The following is a 22,565-nucleotide window of genomic DNA, read 5'->3' on the forward strand; positions in this document are numbered from 1 at the left end:
TGGCATACATATAAATATAAATAGTTTTGTCTGCCACTCCCCTCGCTTTTCTTTTCGCCCGCCCTCGCGTTATTTTGACACTTTGCCAAAGTTCAATGCAAAAAATGCCACAATAAATTCAGCCAAAGCAAACAGAAAAAATGTGTAAAATGCAGACCAGAGTGTGAAATGTGAAAAGCGAACGATATGATACTGATGGTTAGCGCTCGAACAGCCGGTCAATCACAGGGGACCGAAGAACCATTGACATCAGCAGCAGCCATGACTTGAACTCACACACCCTACCCAAAAAAACACACACCACCACTCACTCCGATTGACCTAGAACACTTATTAGAGGTTGGGTGGCTCTATTTATAGAGCCTTGTTTTTGATCCACTTATATCTGCACCATATATACATATACCATCCATATATTTATATTGTCATATTGACGTACGCATTTCAGTCAAATTAAAGTATCGCCATAAATTGAGGGCTGGAAATCATTTTCATCTCAACTCTTGGGTCAACTCTCGCACATGTGCACCATTAATGCGCCATAAAAGTTGGGAAACCAGAGTTGGTCGTTATTTCGGAAAGTGTTAATTTTTGTGCCTCTATTTTCATTGTGGGAAATCACTAGGGACTAAAAATAGGACACATTTAAAGGGAAAACTTGCTGGACTTTCTTTACATAGAAGACAAATTTTAGTCACTGAAGAGTTTTTAGAGATGAAGAAGTCATGGCTCTTTGTGATTTGTTTTCCTGATAGTCAACATTTTATTCATTAACAAAAATCAACTCAACAGTTGTAACAATTTAGTGTTGAGAATTTCAAAAATATAATTTATGTATGTCCTGGGGAGGTGGTACTTGAGATTCAATAATAAATTTAAATCACTGCATATTTAGATATTATGAAAATAACACTTTAGATAGTAATATTTCCTATATTTTAGTGACGGCAGCATAATGCTTCTTCGACACAGGAACAGGATCTGAGTGCAGATTGCAGACAGTAGATAGTACAAATTCATATAATCTAAGCCCACTTCAAGTAAGTTTCGATGCTACTTTAATATGTTTAAACAATCAATACAAGAAAATCATTTTAGGTGGGTGGAAAGCCGGAAAAGCGACCAAGATGTGGACGCAGAGAAATGCAGTCGGCAATTGGCTGTTGGTCTTAACAGGTAATCCCTTCACTCATCCATCACCACAGACATCAAGCAAACACTTAGATATAGCCAGAGAAATAATCATCAAATTAATAATGAACTAAGGTCAACACCATATCAAACTGAATGATAAACAGGAGCCGAACAATAAAAACGGAAGAGCCAGCATAAATTCCCGGCGCTTTATGGACCATCAAATTTTATTCTCACACAGATCAAAGAATTCACTGGGAACTTGTATATATACATGATTATTAGACTTGTTAGTATTATAGCGGACACAGGGAATTGTTGTAGGCGAAATGAAAATGTGATCGTTAAATATACTACAAAATCACAAAATGTACAATAATTTTGGTTCCATTAAATTAGGCAAGTAATATCTTTCGTGATGTTTTAATCAGACAGTACAAAATGTTATTATGCAAAGTAAGACTAACAAAAATGATAGAATTCAACTAAGTGCAAGCTGATCGATCGAGTCGAATTGTTTAGATAGGCACCGAGATAATTGATTTTCCTTTGCCTTGTTAGCTGCTAAGCCATTCATAATTCGATTGAATTTGATTGAAAACATGTTTTACATTATTTTTATTTTTCATTTCTCATCGGTAACTAAAATACTATATAGTTTTTTTGGCATTGGCAAAATTCGCTACCACCGATAATTGTTTTCCAAGTAAGTTTCATTTTGCGTATGATTTCCCCATTCGATTTGAACAAAATTACCTTCAGTTTTTGTACTAATCTAAAATGAAAATAATCCCTTGTAAAAACGTGAAAAGCAATTGTTGCGTTCGATTTGAGTTTGGTTTGGTTTTCATTATTGGTTTCGTTTCGTACGTGCCGTTGATTGTAAATGCCGTTATATATCGACTGTAAGCAGCTGTCTGTACTCTATACATTCTATCTACCCATATATATTGCATATTCCTGGTCACCCAACAACAACAACACGTATGCGTCTTGAGTTGCAGTGAAGTTCACACCAAAATGTAAACGTAATTTGTAAAAATTGTCTTTCCTCTGTGCCTTTTACAACACTGTCACCTTGGTAATATTTTCGGGTAGGCGGTGGAATCGAATGGCTTTCCAACACTGAGTGCACAGAATATCGAGAGTGTTTTACATAACCCCGCCCCGGCGTATGTAGAGTATCAACATTTTAACCCACCAACTCAATTTTCTCCTCCAACTCAAACCCTACCCAAAAATCAACTGCTAACCCAATGGCAGGTACAGTTGTGCTTGCCCGGGGGAATATGGAATCGGAACAAGCTGAGAGGTCAACTGTACCTGTTACGGGGTTTCATCTAGTGCCCACTCCTCCGAAGCCCCTTGATTTTGTATCTTTGGTTCGTGCTCCTTCTACTGCCCACTTCTACTTTGCTCTCTCTCTTCCATTATTTATTTGCAGCCTTTATCGGATTTCTAACTTTCATATGGATTCCGCAGACCTCAGCCGAATGTCAAAGTATGAGTCCATTGTCTTTCCAAACCAGAAACCATTTGCTTAAACCTATCGATTACCTATTTGCCAAAATATAAGAAAATATGAGTCATGCATAAGTATATGTATAATCTATTTCTAACAAACTCGAATCGGTTTATGTCGAGTTCGCCATGAATAAGGAATATTTTTGGATTATCAGTGTTACTTAAGATCTTTTTGATTTCGTATTCAAAGCCTGATCGACCGCAAGATCGGAGCTATTTCGCTCATTCCTAAAGCTTTGCCAACAATATCCATTCAGTTCTTTGGGGCATCCCCTTTAACTCTTTCCTAACTTCACTTTTTTTCGGTTGCACTTTTATCAGTAGAATATTTGCACCAACGCTTTTTTGTCTTTCCTTCCTTTTTTCGCTTTATTTACTTTAAACTACCCGTCGACCACCCATTAAATCAGGTGTAATTCTGTGGTAAAGTTCGTTTCGGAAGTAATGAAATTCAATATCAACAACGAAATTTTTAATTAAAAATGTGACAATCGCTTTAATTATATTTATAAAGCCGTCCGTAATTAATTAACGATTAAAATTTTGGTTTCTAATAATATTGTGTAATATAAGAAAGTGAGTTATAGGAACATAGCTCTGAAACAAACTGTATCCGGAAGACCGATATCTTATCCTACTTATTTGGTGTGTCTGTATGTGGTATACGAGTATGTGAGTGTGAATGCATGCTTTAAAGGACACTTTTCCATCATGTCATCCCCAGTAAATCCTTCAACATAAATGTGTTTTTCTGTTTTGTTAATTTTTCTTTGCAAATGTAGGTTAGTTAGAGATACTTTAAATATTTTACGAAACACTAGCTACCCAAAAATTCCAAATACCACACACCCAATTCAAAAGAATCGCAACAAATCACTTGTTTAGTTAAAAAAACTGGTATCGATAAATGTTTTCGGCCTGCTGTTTGTTTGTGTTGGCAACTCTTTGAATGCTTTTATGTGTTGCACGTTTTGGCGTTACTGTACCTAGCTAACCTAACCTCAAAATAACCCGAAGATCGGAAGGGGAGAGTTGCGTATTGAGAAATTGATAGTAACGAGATATCTTTTCATATAGCGCGATCGATTTACTGCTATGAATGCGACTCCTGGACAGATGCCCGCTGCAAGGTTGGAAAAGAGCAATGGAGATGGGCCATGTAGACTAAAATTGTTTGTATTTATCCCAGGATCCCTTCAACTATACTGCCCTGCCAAGGGATCAGCCTCCCTTGATGACCTGCAACGGTTGCTGCGTGAAAATGGTGCGGCATCAGAGATCACGTGAGTAGCTTGTAACCCCGACACATTTGTAACCCGCACCTTGCACGTGACTGTACCCACATATCCCCTGTTCTCAAATTGATTATCCTTTCACTGATTGATCGACACCCTGGTGTGTGCGTGTCCCCGTCTCTTTCTCTCTTCTCTTGCTCTCTCTCTCTCTCTCTTTCAGCGTACGAGGTGGTGCGACGCATGTGTACGTCACAGTTACAGATCAATTTATTCATGGTCGATCACGTGTGCATGATGGAAAGTTCAGGCAATGGACATATGTGCTTTTGTGAGGAAGATATGTGCAATTCTAGTAAAAATTTACACACTAACGGTTGCCAGCTGCATCTCATACCCATCGCAGTGGCAGTGTCGTGGCTAATTGCTCAATTGCTCAGCAGATAGAAAGTGTTAGGCTCACCCACAGAAATCCACACCCACTCAGAACATACAGAAACATACAACACACCTAGAGAAAATCCTACACGAACTCACTATCTCTCTTCCTCTCTATCTGAACGTATGATTTGTAGCTTGATTTGATTTTATTAAGATAACAGTTTAACAATTGCGATTGATTTGTTTTGGAGCACAGTTTGCGAGGAACGGACTTCGCGTAGTTTTGATCAGCACCAAGCGATAGCTCGAGATCCAGATCTAAGGAATGTGTATGCATACCAAAGCTTCCAAAGACAGAAGGCTTGCCCAATTTCTCTATCACACACAGTAAACACACACTTAAAGCAAGAGTTCTTCAAATGCGAGTTTAATCGAATCGCATCGAAATCGAATCAAAATCCGAATCCGAGTCCGAATCGAATCACAGTAATCGTACTCGGTATTTGAAATGCATGTTGTTGATGCTAAAGCTGAAGCATGTAGCGCTTAAGTAGGAATCGTAGTGATTATTACATTTTGATTTCGTTGTTACTTACATTTGTAAATGCCCCGGCCAGAGGGACAAACCGTAAAACCAAAGCCAGTAATCGATTCACATATAAATACGTTTATAGACTTACTTTTAAACATTTGTCCAAATCATATGTAAACTTGGAATAACTCGACACCCAGACACACTGTACATATAGCCAGCCCCAAAGAAATCAAAGATCATCCCAAAAGTATTTGCAGTGACCAAGTGGAACATTTGCTCATCTTGTTTATTCCAAAGTCGGAAGAGAACTCCATAATGCATAAAACGTTACTTTGTTGTTAATACTCTATATCGTAGATCTAGCCATTAAGCTATACTTTCGGTTCTCGCTTGGACCCCAAAAAACAAACAAAAAAATCCCACGCATCATATCACGTAACGAAGCAACAATGAGACCGAACTTTGGTAACCTATCGATCTTAGTGTAGTTAGCCTCATAGAACCTGCCACCAAGCACCAAACTGTATAAAGTACCGACTACCCTGGTCCCTTTGGTTTATGTTCAACAAGTGATAATTAGATTGTAAGTAGAAGATCCCCGATCCCAATTCCGATCCCGAACCCACGATCTGTTAACAACCCGTAACCCTCATTATGAAATTGAAATTGAATCAATTCTCATTCATGCTAGTGATAGTTTTAAAACGAATCGAATCGAATCGGAACTTATAGCTTACATAGCTTATGATTTACATTTTTGGAATTTGACTTAATATTATGAATTAATAGTTATTATTATCATCTCGTCTAGAGTATTCAACTTGAAGTTGAAGTTTTGTATTCTAAGCGTAAACCTTTTCATTTGTATAATTGAAGATTGGCTAATAAACAACCATTTTTACCATACGTATATATCTCTAGCAAAATTTACTCTCAACTTTTGACGTTAACTTTTAGCTTAAATATGCTTTATCTACTTGCTACTCACTTAACCAACTTTTCAACATTCGTGCACTTCTGCCCACGCATTTGTACAATACTTACCCCTAGACTTGGCTTTAGTTAAAAATGCTTAAAGAGAATAACTAAAACAAATAGAATATCCATATCCGTCCAACCGGGAAGCATGTGAACTAATTTCGTTGCTTGGGCATACCAGGTAAGTCACAAGCCAAAAGAAACAAACTAAAATCAAAAAATTCAAGTACAGTTGCGCACCGTTTTCTTAGTTCGATCTTGCCTCGCTCGTAGATGGATGGGATATCGGATTTTAGCCGGCCTATCTTGGTGGTACACACACACACTTTCACTTCCCCCTCGATCCAGCACCCTTCCACCTCCCTCCCCCTCCACAAGAACCCCCTACACTTAGCGAAAATCCCCAATGCAATGTTAACACCATTCGATTTTAAGTTCGATTTGTATTGTTTCTTGCTTTCCTGGTATGTTGGTTTGTTCAATAACAGATAAACTTATATATTTTAACCACAAATATCTAACCGATTTTGGTTTGTGAATGTTGACAATATTCTTATAACCAGTATTTGATTGATTGATTGACGGTTAATGCGTTTCAAAGTTTAAACAAAAATCATAAATCGAAACAAGGCAATGAAGTTACAAAAAAAATACACACACGAATTTTGTAGTGCAAAAATAACATATTTTAATTTAGTACTTTTTGTAGTTCCAACATCTATCTCAGCGCCAACATACTCTCTCTTTCTCTTTCTCTGTATCTCCTCTATATTTCTCTGTATATCTTTCTATCTGTTTGACTATCTATCACTCTCCTAACAACTCTGTTTGATCTTAAGACTCTTTTTACTAACTTTCTTCCAAAACAGAAACCACATAGAACTCTTCCACTAGAGCCACACCTGTAGCATAAATTGAAAACAATTAAAGTACACGCCAAGACACAAAAGAACACTCACTGAATGTTAGAGAAATATATACAGAAAATACGATACAGATACATACATATTTAGCGATGCACTTAGAGAAAACACTCAACAAACTCATGAATATACCGAAAGCCAATGGTAAATTTTTACTACACGTAGGCGCGATTTTCAAAACGATAATAATATAAAAACCGTTCGAAGAGCCCAATAATGGAGGGCCTTAGCTTCCACATCCATAGATTCCTCACAATACAAAAAGCACTAAATTAATATCAAAGATCTTACCAATATAGCGAAATGCTAAGTAAAATGATTATTGGTATTGGTTGATGAATATTGCAAAGAAACGAGAAAAACCGAAGAAGAGACACGAAAAGCCCACATAACCAACTCTCTAGAAGAATCAGCAGTCGCTTTTTGTTTTAAGTTGATTTATTGGTTAGTTTTTTTTTTATCGATTATCCATCTTAAAAATAGCAGATATTTCAGATTTTAAATTGAGTTTACACCTCAACTCGCCACGCTCACATCTAGTATTTCCCACCACTCGCTCACTCTCTCACCTCAACTCACCTCTTCACCTGCGCAGATGGCGTCCACATATGTTCCACCAGTGGCGTGCGGCGATTTGTAAAAAGGGGTTTTAAACTCTTTTTTTTTTATTTTAATTTTTTATTAAATACTTAAAGCTCTTATTTCGGATGCTGTAGTAAGTGGCAAGGCAGAGTTAACTTACGAATCACCTCCCCCCTTCGTACGCCACTGGGTTCCACCACCCACAAGGTTGCGCAGGCGCGACAGAGGGCTATCCATCTCTCTCTCGCTGCTGCGCAACGCCCACCAACCACAGCCCCCCGCGAAAATGGTGCTTTTTCACATACGACACCACTGTCTGACTATGTTTTTCATCATGTACGCCATCGCAATCCATGCCCAGTGGTCGCAATGCCGCGACAGCCGTTCCACAAATGCATAAAAATATTTTTTAATTTTCTTTGAAATTAAATCCTGGCACTTTGTGGGCGGCAGGCGCGCGTGCATTGCCGAGCATCTGAAACGTCGAGGGTAAAAATACAAAAATCAAAATCGTGCGCCGCCTGTCACCGGCGAAGATATCCAAAAATATCGCTTTTGGTATCAGGCGGTCGCCGCCCCAACTGTAATTGTGAACGTCCGTGCGGCCATTCCCCGAAAAACCGAAACCCCATATAACGTAAAACAAATCAAAAAAAATACCAAGGATACTAGAGCAGCTGAAAAACCGTTGGAGGATAGGATCGGCGCGGGATCTTATCAAATCAAGCTTCTTCTGCTTGGGGCTTTATAAACAAAGCTTTGAGGCTTAATTTTTACTAAGCAGGTGCTTCCAACTCGCTTTGCTGGACAAAAAACCAACTTAAATTACCACTCAACATCGCTTGGCCAAATCAGCATTACTCCCAGAAATTGTTAAATATCGACAATATTTTAATTGTATTCCAAAACAAGATGATAAGTCAACGAGCACCTTTAAAACTATCAAGACATTGTAACTAGCAAATAAACAAAGTTAAGCAAAACAGCGAGTACGAAAAGCCTTGTAAGAGATTATAATAAAAAAGCATTTAAACGAAAAAAAAAATTTTTTTTAAATAAAAAAGTAGAAATCAAATGGAAGATATTGCACCTACTTTTTCTATTTTTATGTAATAATCCCAAGAATATAGCCAAATAAAATGCTAACATCTTAAGTACACAATAAAATAAACTTTTTAATAAACATTGGAAAAAAAACCATCTTTTTGGTATAGTATGGGATATGCTCTGTTCTATCACTTTTATGAAGCTGAAAATAAATTAAATACTTTTAAATCAAGGTAAAGATGAGACAATATTTTTTCGGTCTGGCAGCACGGAGTGCTTTACATTGCTGGTGGCAACGCTGGAGTCTTTCAATTTCAAATTAATAATTTTAAATTTTCAGAATTTTGGTTTGTGTCTAGGCTTTAATGTAATCCGTTTCTCCACATTTTAAGCCCACGCTTTAGTGCATTTCTGCCTGCAACGCAATAGTGAGCCCATCCGATAGTCCAAACTCAATACCCTAACGCCTGGCCACTCCGAATTATTCGCCCACCACTAGCTGGGCAGCTGGGCGATTTGGGGCTGCGTAAATTAACAACAAATTAAATAAATGCAGCTGGGCCCCGGCTATCCGAATGCATGCAACCGACCCCCCTCAAAATTCCACAGATTTAGCCGAAAACCGCACTCAAAACGGTCAACTAATTCCCCCGGAGGCCTAGCCAAAATAATTTCGCCACTCTGGCGACGATTTCGTTCGACTCCGACAACTCCGAAAATTCATTCGTAATGGCCGCCCATAAGTAAAAACGTGTCCCGCTGCTGAAGAACAATTTCGAACGTTTGCGCTCGCCCAACTGCTAGAATTTAGCTGCAAACGGTGCGGCAGTGGTAAATACGCTGGAAATCACATCATTTGTTCATATTGCGGGCACAAATGCCTGGCAAAGAGTGTGAAAAATGTGCGTGAAAAAATCTAAATCGATTTTTTTGTTTGTGAAAAAAAAAGTCATGCAGCGTTGGGTCTAGTGCGCGAAGAGCTCGCCAGGGGGCGCTAACCAGACGTTCGGAGTGTCATCGGAGTGAGAGGCCGGCAATTAGGCGCGCGCAACGGCGATCTATCGATAACAGCTGCCGACCGAAATTATATATTTTCTAAGAAAATAATCATTTTTGCGGCCCCTGAAAATTACAAACACGATTTATTAATTATTACCAAGCAGCGCGATGAGTACGAAAGTGAAATCAAACGAAATAAATCGGCGACCGCTCATCGTTATCGCCGCCGTCGACGCAAATTAATCGCGGCCCTGCAGTCCGCGGCGTCGTCGGTGTTCGGCTCTCTGGCCGCCATTATTGCTTTCCAGCGAAACCACGCTATACGCAAAATCGGGTTTATGTGTGTAAATTTTTCGAGCGATTTATCAACCAGATTGCGCTCGCTGCTGCACGAAAAGTGCGGTAAAGTGTGTGAAAAATTAGTCCGGGCCCTACAAAATACACGCACTAGTCGGCCGAATGCGAATTTGCTAGATAAAAGCAAAAAACAAAACCCACATGAGGCGGAGTTTGATTGCGTTTTTTTTTTCTCACTTAACAGAGTTCTGTACAAACAAAATGTTAGCTAACAGGGCTCTGCAAAGTGAGATATCTCTCGGAAAAAAAAAAACACAGTACTAAATTCGCCGCGTTTGTTTGAGATGTGTGTTTGCGCGCGTGTGTTTGTTTATGCCGCCTTTTTCTTCGTCTCGGCTTTCTATGATTTTGCGTTTTTCGGGCGTTTTAATAATGGAAAAAATGCCGAATAATCTGAGCAAAGGCAATGAATCATAGCTGGCATGTTTTTCTGCGTGTTTTTACTAATTTAAAACAAAAGTGTGTGTATTTGTGATATTTTTCCCGCGCGCGCCCTTGCCACCACTTTTGAATGTATGCGTGTGTGTGTGTGTGTGTGAGTTGTTTACTTACTAGTTTTTGTTGTTGTTCTCGATTCTAGATTTTTTATCAGCCCAACCGATAACACAAAAGCCAAGGCGGAATAATAATAAATAATAATAACAACAACAAGAAGAGGGACTATAGAAAAAGAACAACATTTCGATTTAGCCCAAAAACGATGATGATGAACTGAAATGTGCAAATTTGATGAACGTAATTATGCCAATTCACACAGAACCTTCGATTTCAACGTGAAAAATGTCGTCGACACATTTGCTGCATTCGCTGTCACTGTTGTTGCTACCACTGCGTTGTCGTCGTAATTGCCACCAGATCGTTTCCTTGGCCATTATCCTGCTGTCGGCGCTGTCAGCTCGAATTCCCGGGGATCAAGGACGACGACGAGGAGAGGCGAGGGAGGAGGAGGAGGAGGCGGCGAAGGAGGAGGAGCGGCAGGCGGACCGCCGGGAGGGTGTCCAGGGGGAGGCGGAGGAGGACACACCCTACATAGTCGCCAATCCACATACAATCCTCACCAGCAGTGGCACTACGTCTTCGGCCAGGGCAACGGGCACAGGGGCTGCGTTAACCAGCTGGCAGAGCAGCCACAGCCACCGCAGCCCCGGTGCTCAGGATCGGGATCGGTGTCAGGATCACAAGGATCTGAGGGCGGAGCACCTGTTGTACCCCAAGAAGCCACAGCCACAGCACCAGCAACAGCTTCAGCTCCTGCTAACAAAAACAGCACCCGCAACAGCGAGTAGAGGAGCGCCCACCACGCATCGGAGTAGATCCTCCAGGATCCAAATTAGCAGTAGCAGCACAAAACCTGCCCACTGCAGTTGGACAGCCGGAGCTAGCGTCGCCTCCATAGCATCCATAGCCACCTAAGCAGCCAATTCCACTAGGCAAACACTCAAAACAGCCACAGCAACAGCAAATAGAAACGTTCCACACACCACACAACAGCCCCAAAAACCACACACAAGCACAACCACTACCCAAAAAACCAAAACAAAACCCAAGCCGAAACAAAAGCCAGCAAGATGTCCAAGCTGTCGTTCAGAGCCCGCCATTTGGATCCGTCCAAGCAGATGCCCATCTACTTGGCGGAGGAGCTGCCCGACCTGCCCGAGTACTCAGCCATCAACCGGGCGGTGCCGCAGATGCCAAGTGGCATGGAGAAGGAGGAGGAGTCGGTAAGTGGTCATCGCTCTGATAGCTCCTCTCAATAGAAACTAATTTCGCCCATGATCTCTTGCAGGAACACCATCTGCAGCGGGCAATATGCACGGGCCTGATCATCCCCACGCCCGAGGTGCTGCAGACGGACCAGCCCTTCTACGATGCCTACTATCCGCCGGACTACAAGATGCCCCGCCAAATGATCCACATGCAACGTAAGCAGGGGGCAACTGTTTAAACCCAGACCAAATTCTGTAGAGTTCGCTTTTAATGGCTGAAATTCAGTCAGTTTGGCGGCTTTATTGAATATGTTTTAAGTTAATTATCCTAGGTGTCGGAAACTTATCATCCTATGCAATTGCCTTATAAAAGTTTCCTAAATAGTATATTGACAGATGATAGTTCTGGGATACTAGAAGCCCAATAAATCCATCTTAATAAAAGTAACTAATTCGAATTCCTATACCACAGCTCTTGGGCTGGATACCGAGGTCCCTGACTACGACATGGACAGTGCCGATGAGGACTGGCTCAGTCAGCAGCAGCGCCTGGAGCTCACCGAACTGAAGTTCGAGCAGATGATGGACCGGCTGGAAAAGAGCTCCGGCCAAACGGTAGTCACGCTGAACGAGGCCAAGTCGCTTCTCAACCAGGACGACGAGACCAGCATATCCGTCTACGACTACTGGCTGAACAAGCGCCTCAAGATGGTAATAATCCCTTTGCTTGGCCATCTCCCAAAGACGATATACTAAAGCAACTCCTTCCTCATTATCCAGCAACACCCGCTGATCCTCACGGTGAAAACGGAGAGTCGACCCGGCGCCAGCTCCAACAATCCGTATCTGGCCTTTCGGCGACGTACCGAAAAAATGCAAACCCGCAAGAATCGCAAAAACGACGAGGCATCCTACGAGAAGATGCTCAAGCTGCGGTAAGAATTGAGTGAAGATGGTCTAATGTCGGTTGAGAATTTATGTCCAATGCTGGCTAATCGTGAGGGACTTTATTTACTGGAATCTGAACCAATACATGTTATTTTAATGATTCATTTCAATTGAAAACAATCGAACTTTCTGAAGTTTCCCATGTCTGGCTGAGTATTCTGCTTGAGTCATTCACTAGATGAACCTTTGGAATATATATTGTTCTGTGGTTCTATTACATATTGTATGTGATTGTTGAGTCAATTTCTTAATGAACATTTGCTGCTTTTTGCGGCTTTTTGAATAGTTCGATCTTTTTACTACTAATGTAATTAATAATAGATATTTTTTGTTACGATTCATTTACATTTTGTTTTGACACATTAATAGAGCTGCTTAAAAGTTCTGGTTTCCATTAACCCGAAATTTTCCATAAATTCGATACCAGGTAGTTTCCGTTAGCCAGCATATTTTATTACCCAGTTTCCTATACCTGACCCTTGCTAATCCACCTTTTCTTTGCCTACACAACAGACGCGACCTGCAGCGCGCCACCACTATACTGGAGATGGTGCGGCGACGCGAGGAGACGAAGCGCGATCATCTCAAGATGACGGTGAACATCTTCGAGAAGCGCGTTGAAATGCGCGACTTCAACGGTGCTGTCTACTCGGAGCTGAATTCTCAGTACAAGAACACAAGGTGCGTACCCGTTTGCCTTTCAATTATGCAGAAAGGTACTGAAATACTCCTTGTTTACTTGCAGGCCCGCGTATAATCCACTGTATGCGAATCAATACTCACAAGGGGCGGCGGCGGTGGGAACGGCTGGTGCCATTCTGGCCGCCCTGCCCACGGGTCTGCTGCCGAGCGGTGTTGGAGCGGCGGGCAATGCGAATGTCTTTGGCTCAGCGTCGCAGTACCTGAATACGTCGAATCTGACCATGGGTAAGGGTGGGCTTAAATCATTAAATTAATTAGGAATATCCCAAACAGTAAATACGGATAGTCTATAGGGGTTGCTACAGAAATAGCGCGGAATTCTTAATTACATCAGTATAATTAAAGCGTTAATCGATTTATATATAATTACCAAAATCTTTCTTAAATGCAAGTCCTAAGAACCTAAAAACTTTTTTATTATACATAATTACTTTGTTAAAACAATGGCTTTTAGCTTAGGAACATTTTCTCGTCCGCATGTTAAACTAAAAGTTGGTTTTAAGACTAGAAAAGTATTGGCATTTTCCATTTTAAACTTATTAGATTTACTTGAGAACGAGCAAACGGCCAAAGATTGTATAGAAAAGTATAGAAGTTATGCGTTTAAAACCTTTTAGTTTAACATGCGATTGAGAAAGCGAACCATAGATTTATAGTTGCAATTAAAAGACAATTTTTAATTCGGAATTTATTTCCAGACTCCATCAACAGTGGCGGTGGCAACGGGAGCAGCAGTCGCAAGGAGAAGCGTCCCTACAAAAAGCGCAAGCACAAACTGCCCCGCGACAAGCAGCAGCACCAGCAGCAACCGCCGCAGCAGCACCAACAGCAGCAGCAACAACAGTATTTGCCGGCTCTGCCGGCGGCTGGCGGCGCCGGAGTCTCGCCCGCGCACCACCTGCCCCACCATCTGCACCACCTAAGCAGGCAGCAGAGCGCCTCGCCGGCGGCCAACGACTCGATCGCTGACAGCGAGGAGGAGGACTACTTCGGCGCCGGTGCCCAGAATGGCAACAAGCTGGGCTCCGAGAGCGAGGAGGAGACGCCGTTTGCATTTAGGCGCAGGTCGAGCTGTATTTACCTGCCGGTAGGTGTTTTCAATGTTAGCTTAATGGCAGAATTTGAATTGTTTCCATTTCCCCAGTCTCGTCACCAAGATGGTCGCTATCCGTTTGATTCGGCCGACGAGGAGATGGCGCCCAGTGGAGCTTGCTCGGATGCCAAATACCGTTACACACTGACCTCCCTTAATTATCCCAGGTTTGTTGCCATTCTATTTGGCCCATGTCCATGCCCATACTCACTCCGAATCGGGCTAATCTTACAGGCCACGCTGCATCGGCTTCGCGCGTCGTCGAATGGGTCGTGGCGGTCGTATCCTCCTAGACCGGGCCACAACGAATTTCGACGACTTCTGGTCGCAGCTGGACTACACGGTGATGGAGAGCGTTGTGGTTGATAAATTTGGCGACAAACTCAAGCAGGAGGATCCCGAGCAATTGTGCAAGCCTAGTTCGCCGCCCACGGTGGTGGATCTGGTTCCCGCCGGAAAACCCGTTGAGGGTGAGCTGCCAGCCCCGGATCTGATAAAGGTGGAACCTCCCAGCGATGTGGAGAAACCTGCAGCTGGAGTGGAATCTGGCCAGGAGAGCAAAGAACTGGAGCTCGAGGAGAGATCTGAGATCGAAGTGGAGGATGAATACCTGGCCACTGAAGATGAGAATGTGTCACGGCTGGGAATCTACAGCTCAGCGGTTACGTTACCCCAAAGTTCGATAGATCTTCGCCAGAAACGCCGCCGTCTGCGTCGCAAGAAGCAACAGTTGCGAGAACTAAATGCAGCCAAGCGTCTGAAGAGATCCTCGGAAGCGGTAGCGACGGCTGGGGAAGTTGAACTGGAGGAGGAGGACACTAAACCAGCATTGGGTCCTCTGCCCAGGGCCTACCTTCAGCGTTTGGCATTGGTTCTCGGTCAAAAACTCAAAAAGGAAGAGGATAAGGAAGTTTGCGAGAATCTGGCACCAGAGCTGCTGGATAAGAATGATAAGGAGCAGTTGCAGCCTCCGCGAGCCAATCATCAGCAGCACCACCGTTCCAACAACAACAACAACAATACCGTGTTGAACAACAACAACAATAGTAGTAGTAGTAGTAACGTTATGAATAAGGATGTTAGCATTAGCGAAAAAATCAATGTGATAAAGCAGGAGGCGGAAGAGATAGTCGGCGTCGAAGGCCAGGATCAGCCGGTGGCTTCCACCTCGGCCGCAGCGGCGGCCGCACGTGCCGCTGAAGCAGCCGCTGCAGCGGAGGCAGCCGCGTCGACGGGCACGCTTGCGACCGCGAATGCGGGACCCTCGCTGGAGGAGGTGGCCAAGACGATAAAGCGCGAACTGATCGATGCCGACGACTCCAACGAGCCGCTGAGCATCATTCGTACAGCAGCTGTCCTACAGTCTTCGCAACCCGATCCCGAACTCATGGACGACGAAGCGGAGGACGATGTCAATCTCGCCCAGCTGAGCAGCATTATCCGGCATACGGCGGTTAAAAAGGAACTGGAGGCCCAGCAGCATCAGCAACAGGTGGAGCATGAGCAGATGCAGGCCGCCAGGCGCATGGAGGAGGATGAAGCCGTTCCCTGTCTGAACCAGCTGCCGGATGTGATTCGCCTGCGAAATCTGCGCAACAGCCAATTGCATGCGAGGCCCAAGGACCTGTTTATACAAGCTCCTGTCGATGATGAATTCAATGCGGACTACTTGGGTGGACTGTCGCCCACCTCCAGCCAGCGACTGGACATATGCAATGAGCTGCTCTCGGAGATCCGGCGTGATTGGCTGCACTTCAGGCCTAAAACACCCACAGATGAGCTGTCCGATAGCGAGGATTGCGAAGTGGGCAAGTCCTGTGATAGTCACGCTGTAGACTGGACTCAGGACACGCCCATAAGTGTGGAACTCAATCGGTTGGGCAAGCGAGAAGCGGAGGAATCCGATTCCAACTCGTACTTCCTGAGTAGCGGCTTTAAGTACACGGATCTCGAGTCGGATGCCCAGCTGCTGCAGACGGTGCAAGTCCAGGAGTTCGCCCGCGGCAGCAGCAAGAGCCCCAACTGCTCAGGATCGGGCTCGGGATCTGCTCTGGAGTTCAACCTGAGTGGCGGCGACTCACTAAACGATATCAACAACCTGTTGGGCGACGATGACGAAGACGACAACCACGAGCATATGCTAGACAACATCCTACAGGAGTGCGCCATGGATGATCCCAAGGCATTGAACCAGGCCACTAGCTTCTGGAACGGCATCCTGGATGGTGAGGCAGCCGTGGACGAAGTGGAAATCGCCGATCAGTTGCTGGATTGTATAGATGAAAAGAAACCCAAGGTGGGTGCTGCTGATTCATCAAAGCGCGCAGGCCGCAACCGCAAGACGAAATTGGCTCTAAGCCCGGTGGGAAGTTCCGCGTTTACAGTGTGTCCCACGGCGGAGTCGATCAAGGAGCGTGAGCTCTTCTTCAGCCAAGCCCCACCAGTTGTGGTGACGCCCAAAGAGGAACCTCCTGCGGAAGTTGAACAGCCTGAAGTGGTGGCCAAGGAAGCAGTGATTTTGCCTGTAAAGGTTGAGGCGGTCGAGAAACCCCAGGGAGAGATCGTTCCTGTCGCTCCGCAGGCACAACAGCTGCCACCACAAGCCATTGCTCTGCCCACGACGCAGCTGATCAACATACCCGCCCAGATAACCACGCAGAAGCAGCAACAGCAGCCGCAGGTGACGCAATTGCTCAATCAGTTCGCCAACGCCGGTCCGCAGATCATCGCACGCACGGAATACGGCGGAGGAGCAGCCGTGGGCGATATAGTGACAATCACTCCGCACACGGGAAGCAGTCCGCTGCCCACGCTCACCGCTCAGCAGCAGCTGCAACACCAGTTGGCGCAGGCTCAACTCCGGAACGTGACTGTCCAGCAGCGACAGGCGACACCTCAAACCGCCAACCAGAACCAGAATCCCCAGCAGCAGCAGTTGCTCTTCCAGATGCAGCGGGATCCCTCGCGCTCCCTGACGCCTCTGCAAGCTGCCGGCGCTGGCGCCACGGGCAACCAATTGATTTACACAACCAGCTGCGGTGAGATTGTCACAGCAGCAGGTGCGGCGGCGGCATCCCAAAAGGTCACATATGCCATCCAGAAGGCTGGAGTCACAAGTGGAGGAGCCACCACCGCTTCCATTGGACCCAACACGGTTATCACGCTATCCAATGTGAAGGTACAGAATGATGATATCTCCTCGGGCAGCAGCGGCAATTCGGGATCTAGTGTGAACATCATCAACACTGCCAGTGGCCAGCAGCTAGCCGTGCACAGCATTGCCGGGATGCAGCAGCAGGGCCAACAGCAGGTGCAACAGGTGACCACCAGTACGCCCTTGCTTGTCGCCACGCCCACCCGAAACAATGTGCAGCAGCAACAGCAACAGTTGGTGCAGCAGCAACCGATTGTGTGGCGCCAGGTGAGCGGGACAAACACGGCGGTGGCCACCACAGCAGTGCTCTCCACAACGGTGGACTCCTCGCCGAAGGCGGTAACCAATCAGATCCTCTGGGCCAGCCGAGCCACCCAGAAAAGGCAACTCAACGGACCGGAGAGTACGGGTAAGATATACATACCAGATAGAATGTTAATTTTTGTTAAATACTTATTAAAGGCACTTTTTCCCCACTTGCCTTTAACCACTAGTGAAATTAAAAAGAATGCAATCTAATCTGCAGTCTAGTTTTTTTCCATTTGGTTTTCTGTTATAAGCTCAAGTGCTTTTTAACTTTGTTAAGTATTTCATAATAGAAGATTAGGACTTTACGACTTCAGTTAGATTGAAATAATTTTATATTTCCTTTGAGTAATTTCCTCAACAATTTTATTTGTAAAGATTTATTTAAATTTATTACAAATATTTAATAACCTGTGTGTTATGGGCAACATTAATTAAACTATCGATGCCTTACAGACATCAACAAACTCCTGCTCAATCGAAAGCTGCCGCGCAAACAACAGATGCAGCAACAGCACCAGCAGATCCAGCTGACCAAGCAGCAGCTCCAACAATTGGTGCAGCACGAGGAACTGGATGATCTGGTGGCCACGTCGACGGGCAACAGCAGCGAACAGATGGACACGAGTGACGGACTGACGCAGCATCAACAACTACAACAACTACATCAGCATCAGCTGCAAAAGCTCAGCAAGGTGATCAAGATGTCACAGTTCCCGCTGCTCGTATCGGATGTCAATCTGCAGCAGCAACAGCCGGTCTCTGGTCAGGGACAGCAGCAGCAACTAAAGCCGAACTCGGCGGCAGCGATAGCAGCCAATCACAACTACAGTCTGCACCCTGCCTCGACGGCAATCATCACCGCCCAGGCAACACCCCAGCAGGCCAACAAGATCTTCCTGACCAGCAGCAACAGCGGAGGCGGCGGATCAGCTGGCAACTTTACCATCGCCACAGCCAGTGAACAGCAAGCGGCGGCGGCTGGCCAAAAGCTGCACTACAAGGAGCTGCTCAATTCCAATCTGAAGCTGAACTTTGTCAGCAGCGCCGGCACGGGTGAGCTACTGAACAAAGCCCAACAGCAGCAGCAGCAGCAACAACAGCAGCATCAGAAGCTTAAGACGTTGGCCACAACGGGAAATTCCCAACCTGGCCAGGGAGATAAGCGTGTGCTCTACACGAGTCTGCTGAATGTGAAACCGCTGCAAAAGAACAACAGTGGCCAGATGCAGATGCAACTTGGTGGACTGCAGCAGGTGCTACGCGGACGTCTCAACAATTCGGCGATTATAACTAGAACCCTTCCTCTGGGCACCACTGTGAACAGCACAGGTGGTGCTGGAGGACCCACCACCACTACCATTAGGCAGTTGGTCAGCACGAATGCGAACAATGTGAGCACTCAGGATGGCAGTCTGCTGAGTGCCAAGGATGTGGGCAAAGCATTGACCGTGGAGCAGGTGATAGCCAGTGCCAACAATGGCGGAGTGGTGCTGCCTACGAGTAACAACAACAACAATAACAATAATGGCAGTGGAGCGGGCGGAAATGGAGGGACTTTGAGCAGCGGTGTGAATGCCACGGGATCTGGCGGAGGCGGAGGAGCTACTGGCACGGGAGCTGGTGTGACGTCCACCATCAACAGATGAGACGCGGACGGCAGCAGAAGCAGCAGCTAACATCGAGTGCAACCCTTGCAACAACCGCCCAGCGGCACTTCGCTCAGTTTGGCAGCAACGCAACCGGAGGCGGAAGCCCAGGCGGTGGCCATATCCCTGCCTCTGGCGGACGCCCAAGAGGCCTTGGGCCAGCTCCTGCAGCAGCCCCATTGCTGCTGCACCCTCTGTTTGGTCAACAAAAGCGAGCTGGTCTGAAGCCAATCAGTTAGTAGGTTTTTCACAATTTCATATGCATACACAAGACCCGCGCACACAGAGAAACCCTTCCGACTACTTGGTGTGATTATCAGAAGATTTCTACACAAGCTGTTCCCAATCTGTAGCGAAAGGCAGCCAGCAGCAGGGAGATCTTTTAGCCAGAATAGAAAGGGTCATCAGAGAGAGAGTGGTGGGTTGGGAAAGAGAAATTGTATAAATGAAAGCCACCATTAACAAAGTTCGCTTAATTTGATTTTCTATAGCCTATATATAGAAGCATATGTGTGTATAACGATTTAGGTCTTATTTTTCAAGATCGCCTAACCCTAAAACCATAATAAGAATTAAATTAATAAAACAAATATATATATATGTACAATGTATATGGAAATGCATACCGAGAACTTGGCTCTTTCTCTTGGGCTAGAGATCCCACCCAATCCAAGCTCCATCCCCCATCCACCCTTCCTGTCCAAAACCAACAACCACAGCAAAAACTCAAGTGTTAAATAGCAAACTGTAAATATTCGATAATAATTGCAAACACACAAAATAACAGCAAGAATTAATTATTAATGAAACTATGTTAAGTGATACGAATAGTTGTAACGATGGAGAAGAGACCACTTCTCTCCGGCTTACGCCGTTTCAGAACCACGCGCTTTAGCCGGGCTGCTCGACCGATGACCCACCGCCCCCCGCCCAGCACCAACCTCGACCCGAAATTGGGGGCGTGGCAAATCAGGGCAGCCCGTAGAAAAACAAAAACAAAAAGTAACAAAACACATTTTTCAATGTACGTAAATTAAATTAACTTATCCTGTAACTTAAACGAAAAGAAACACATTAAACTACATTTAGTTTTTTTAACTAAGGAATGCAACTTCAGAGGCAACCGATTGAGAGAGATGTAGGGAGTTGCAGAAGAACACTATTATTGTATGCTATTATTATTATTATTTTTTGTACAAGGTAATAATTTTAATTGTATTCGTAATTGCAAACAGAAAAGCATGCTTATGCAAAGGCGGCCACAGCTACGACGGCATAAACAACATAATAATAATAAAGATATAATATAAACTATATTGATAACGATAATATTTTAAAATCCAAAACAAAACCGAGTAAAACAAAACGAAAAAACAAAAACATTTAAACAATAATTATTTAGCGATGTAATTTCGTAGTTTGTAAATTGTAGATCGGTAAGAGCGTAAGCAAGAGCGATAATAAAATGGAAAACAAATTAAATTGCAAACTTAAACCGAGCAAAACTCTGATTAAATCGAAATTCATTCAGCAAAAACTGAAAGCGAGCTCATCATTTTTCTTTATCGTTTCCCATTTTCAGTTTAGCACTCGATCCCCACATCAGATTCTCCATATCCACCTCCAACTGGAGGGGACAGCATGTTGTATCTTGCATCTCGTACCTTGAATGTGTAGTATCGGAACATCTAACGACGACCATAATTTCCAGTCTTCTTCGATCCCTTCTTCCTCCTCCATAAAACATATACCATATATATCGATTGTGATGTGTACCACTTTTATGATTTGACACTTCTGCAACAGCAAATACGGGTAAACACGAACACGAAACTCTATCTAACCAGTCAACATATAACAAATTAGTAAGCAGAATATATAAAGTAAATTATAGCCGTGTATATAAACATTAATACGATTAATGCCGACTGTCTGATATCCGAGTAATCATTTTTATCTTTCCATTTTCCATTTACGAATCAGTGATTCGAAACAAACTGATAGGATCTTGAGGCAGAAAAAAATTAGTAAAGAAAAATCCATGAAATCATAGCTTTGACTTTGTAAGAGTTTTTTAACTCATTTTGTCTAGTACTTTACAATATCTGTAAATAGTTATGATTAACAATAGTTATAGTAAGCAGCCTTGTTCTGAACTCCGATTGCCTTTGAAGCAGCGGTCGCCAGCAGAAGTAGAGCAAACATGTAGGAATTTTGTTTGTACGAATTATTTGCTAAGCGAAACATAAATATGCTGTGTGTGCTGGCAGAGAAAATGTGTACCCCACGGGCTGCCCGCTCTGCTTCTGCTGACGACCACTGCTTAAAACATGAATTCCGTAGCTACTTAAATATTTCCATACAAATTATTTAGCATTGATCCAAGAGCACAAAAGGTTTTTTAATTTCTTGAACATTTGCAAGAAGTATTCAGTACAAGGCTGAATATTCATATTTTTTATACGTACTTAACTGTTTTTAACTTCTTCTTTTGCATGAAGTGTAAACATAAAAAAAAGGGAAATTATACAATATATTTAAAAAACAAATATTTATGTATTATATATAATCGATACAGCCATTTTGCGTATTCGTATTTGAACTTAAACAAAACTACATGTGAAATTGTTTACAGCGAATGCAGCAGACACATCTAAAGGATACGACCTGTGCGTAGAAGTTACCCCTCCCATCCTCCTCCAATACATCCTATCAATCTACCGATAATGCTCTATAACTAACTAATATGTGAAATTTACCAATCGAGTATTAATATCTTAATCTGCATGTAGCCTCTCTGTATAGAACTTTAACTACTAGGAATTCCAAAAAATGTTTAAGGTAATTTTTGTTTTTCTTTAATTTATATATTTTATTTCCACGTCCAACGTAACTCGGTATTTGGGATCATATTTTGGAAAAGCTTGAAATAAATATTTTGTTTGCGAAAGTATCATCCAACCTTTTGCTGTAAACTCTAGACTTAAAAAAATGATAAATACGGGTTGTTATATTTGGCTTCTCTTGAAAAAAAAATTTAAAATGTATCCGAAAGATGACCTTAAATTCCGCGTTAGGTTTGTTGTGACCCATAATATTAGATTATTATAAAAGTGTTTTTCATTTTTTTTAAGCCATATTTTTTCAGATAAATTACTTTTTTTTTTAAATTGTTTGAATTTTTTTCCGAAATTTTTCGGGGACTCTAGGCCCATTGAATCGAATCTCATCCATATTGAGCTGGTTCCCCCTATCAAATATTGTATATGAATGTATTGTTAGTAAATCAAATAAGAAAACTGGAAACGCTTGTTG

General features: G+C 43.5%; 3 protein-coding genes across 8 annotated transcripts; all 3 read left to right on the forward strand.

Annotated features, from left to right (window-relative positions):
* Positions 1 to 940: 940 nt before the first annotated feature.
* Positions 941 to 8,334, forward strand: LOC119552002 (protein quiver). Of its 2 annotated transcripts, none has more exons than XM_037861725.1 (6): positions 941 to 1,040; positions 1,099 to 1,176; positions 2,579 to 2,635; positions 3,736 to 3,788; positions 3,848 to 3,941; positions 4,114 to 8,334. In XM_037861725.1, exons 2-6 carry the CDS (start codon positions 1,128 to 1,130, stop codon positions 4,335 to 4,337), a joined length of 477 nt encoding a protein of 158 aa, XP_037717653.1. In that variant the 5' UTR covers positions 941 to 1,040; positions 1,099 to 1,127; the 3' UTR covers positions 4,338 to 8,334. The 2 variants fall into 2 exon arrangements, with proteins under 2 accessions (XP_037717653.1, XP_037717654.1); XM_037861726.1 differs by lacking the exon at positions 2,579 to 2,635 and adding an exon at positions 1,793 to 1,840 and having other exon boundaries at positions 4,114 to 4,337.
* A 685-nt stretch (positions 8,335 to 9,019) lies between these two features.
* On the forward strand, positions 9,020 to 11,257 carry LOC119552053. 5 transcript variants are annotated; one of them, XM_037861796.1, is made up of 2 exons: positions 9,020 to 9,238; positions 10,273 to 11,257. In XM_037861796.1, exon 2 carries the CDS (start codon positions 10,473 to 10,475, stop codon positions 11,103 to 11,105), a length of 633 nt encoding a protein of 210 aa, XP_037717724.1. In that variant the 5' UTR covers positions 9,020 to 9,238; positions 10,273 to 10,472; the 3' UTR covers positions 11,106 to 11,257. The 5 variants fall into 5 exon arrangements, with proteins under 5 accessions (XP_037717724.1, XP_037717725.1, XP_037717729.1 ...); XM_037861797.1 differs by having other exon boundaries at positions 9,031 to 9,167; XM_037861801.1 differs by lacking the exon at positions 9,020 to 9,238 and adding an exon at positions 9,627 to 9,675.
* Positions 11,258 to 11,260: 3 nt separating this feature from the next.
* Positions 11,261 to 19,387, forward strand: LOC119552052. Its single transcript, XM_037861795.1, has 10 exons — positions 11,261 to 11,413; positions 11,479 to 11,614; positions 11,871 to 12,109; positions 12,179 to 12,333; positions 12,860 to 13,027; positions 13,092 to 13,273; positions 13,747 to 14,135; positions 14,193 to 14,308; positions 14,376 to 17,704; positions 18,058 to 19,387. Exons 1-10 carry the CDS (start codon positions 11,261 to 11,263, stop codon positions 19,248 to 19,250), a joined length of 6,060 nt encoding a protein of 2,019 aa, XP_037717723.1. The 3' UTR covers positions 19,251 to 19,387.
* The last annotated feature ends 3,178 nt before the right edge of the window (positions 19,388 to 22,565 follow it).

Source organism: Drosophila subpulchrella, chromosome 2R (assembly GCF_014743375.2).
Source record: "Drosophila subpulchrella strain 33 F10 #4 breed RU33 chromosome 2R, RU_Dsub_v1.1 Primary Assembly, whole genome shotgun sequence".
In the NCBI taxonomy this organism is placed as follows: domain Eukaryota; kingdom Metazoa; phylum Arthropoda; class Insecta; order Diptera; family Drosophilidae; genus Drosophila; species Drosophila subpulchrella.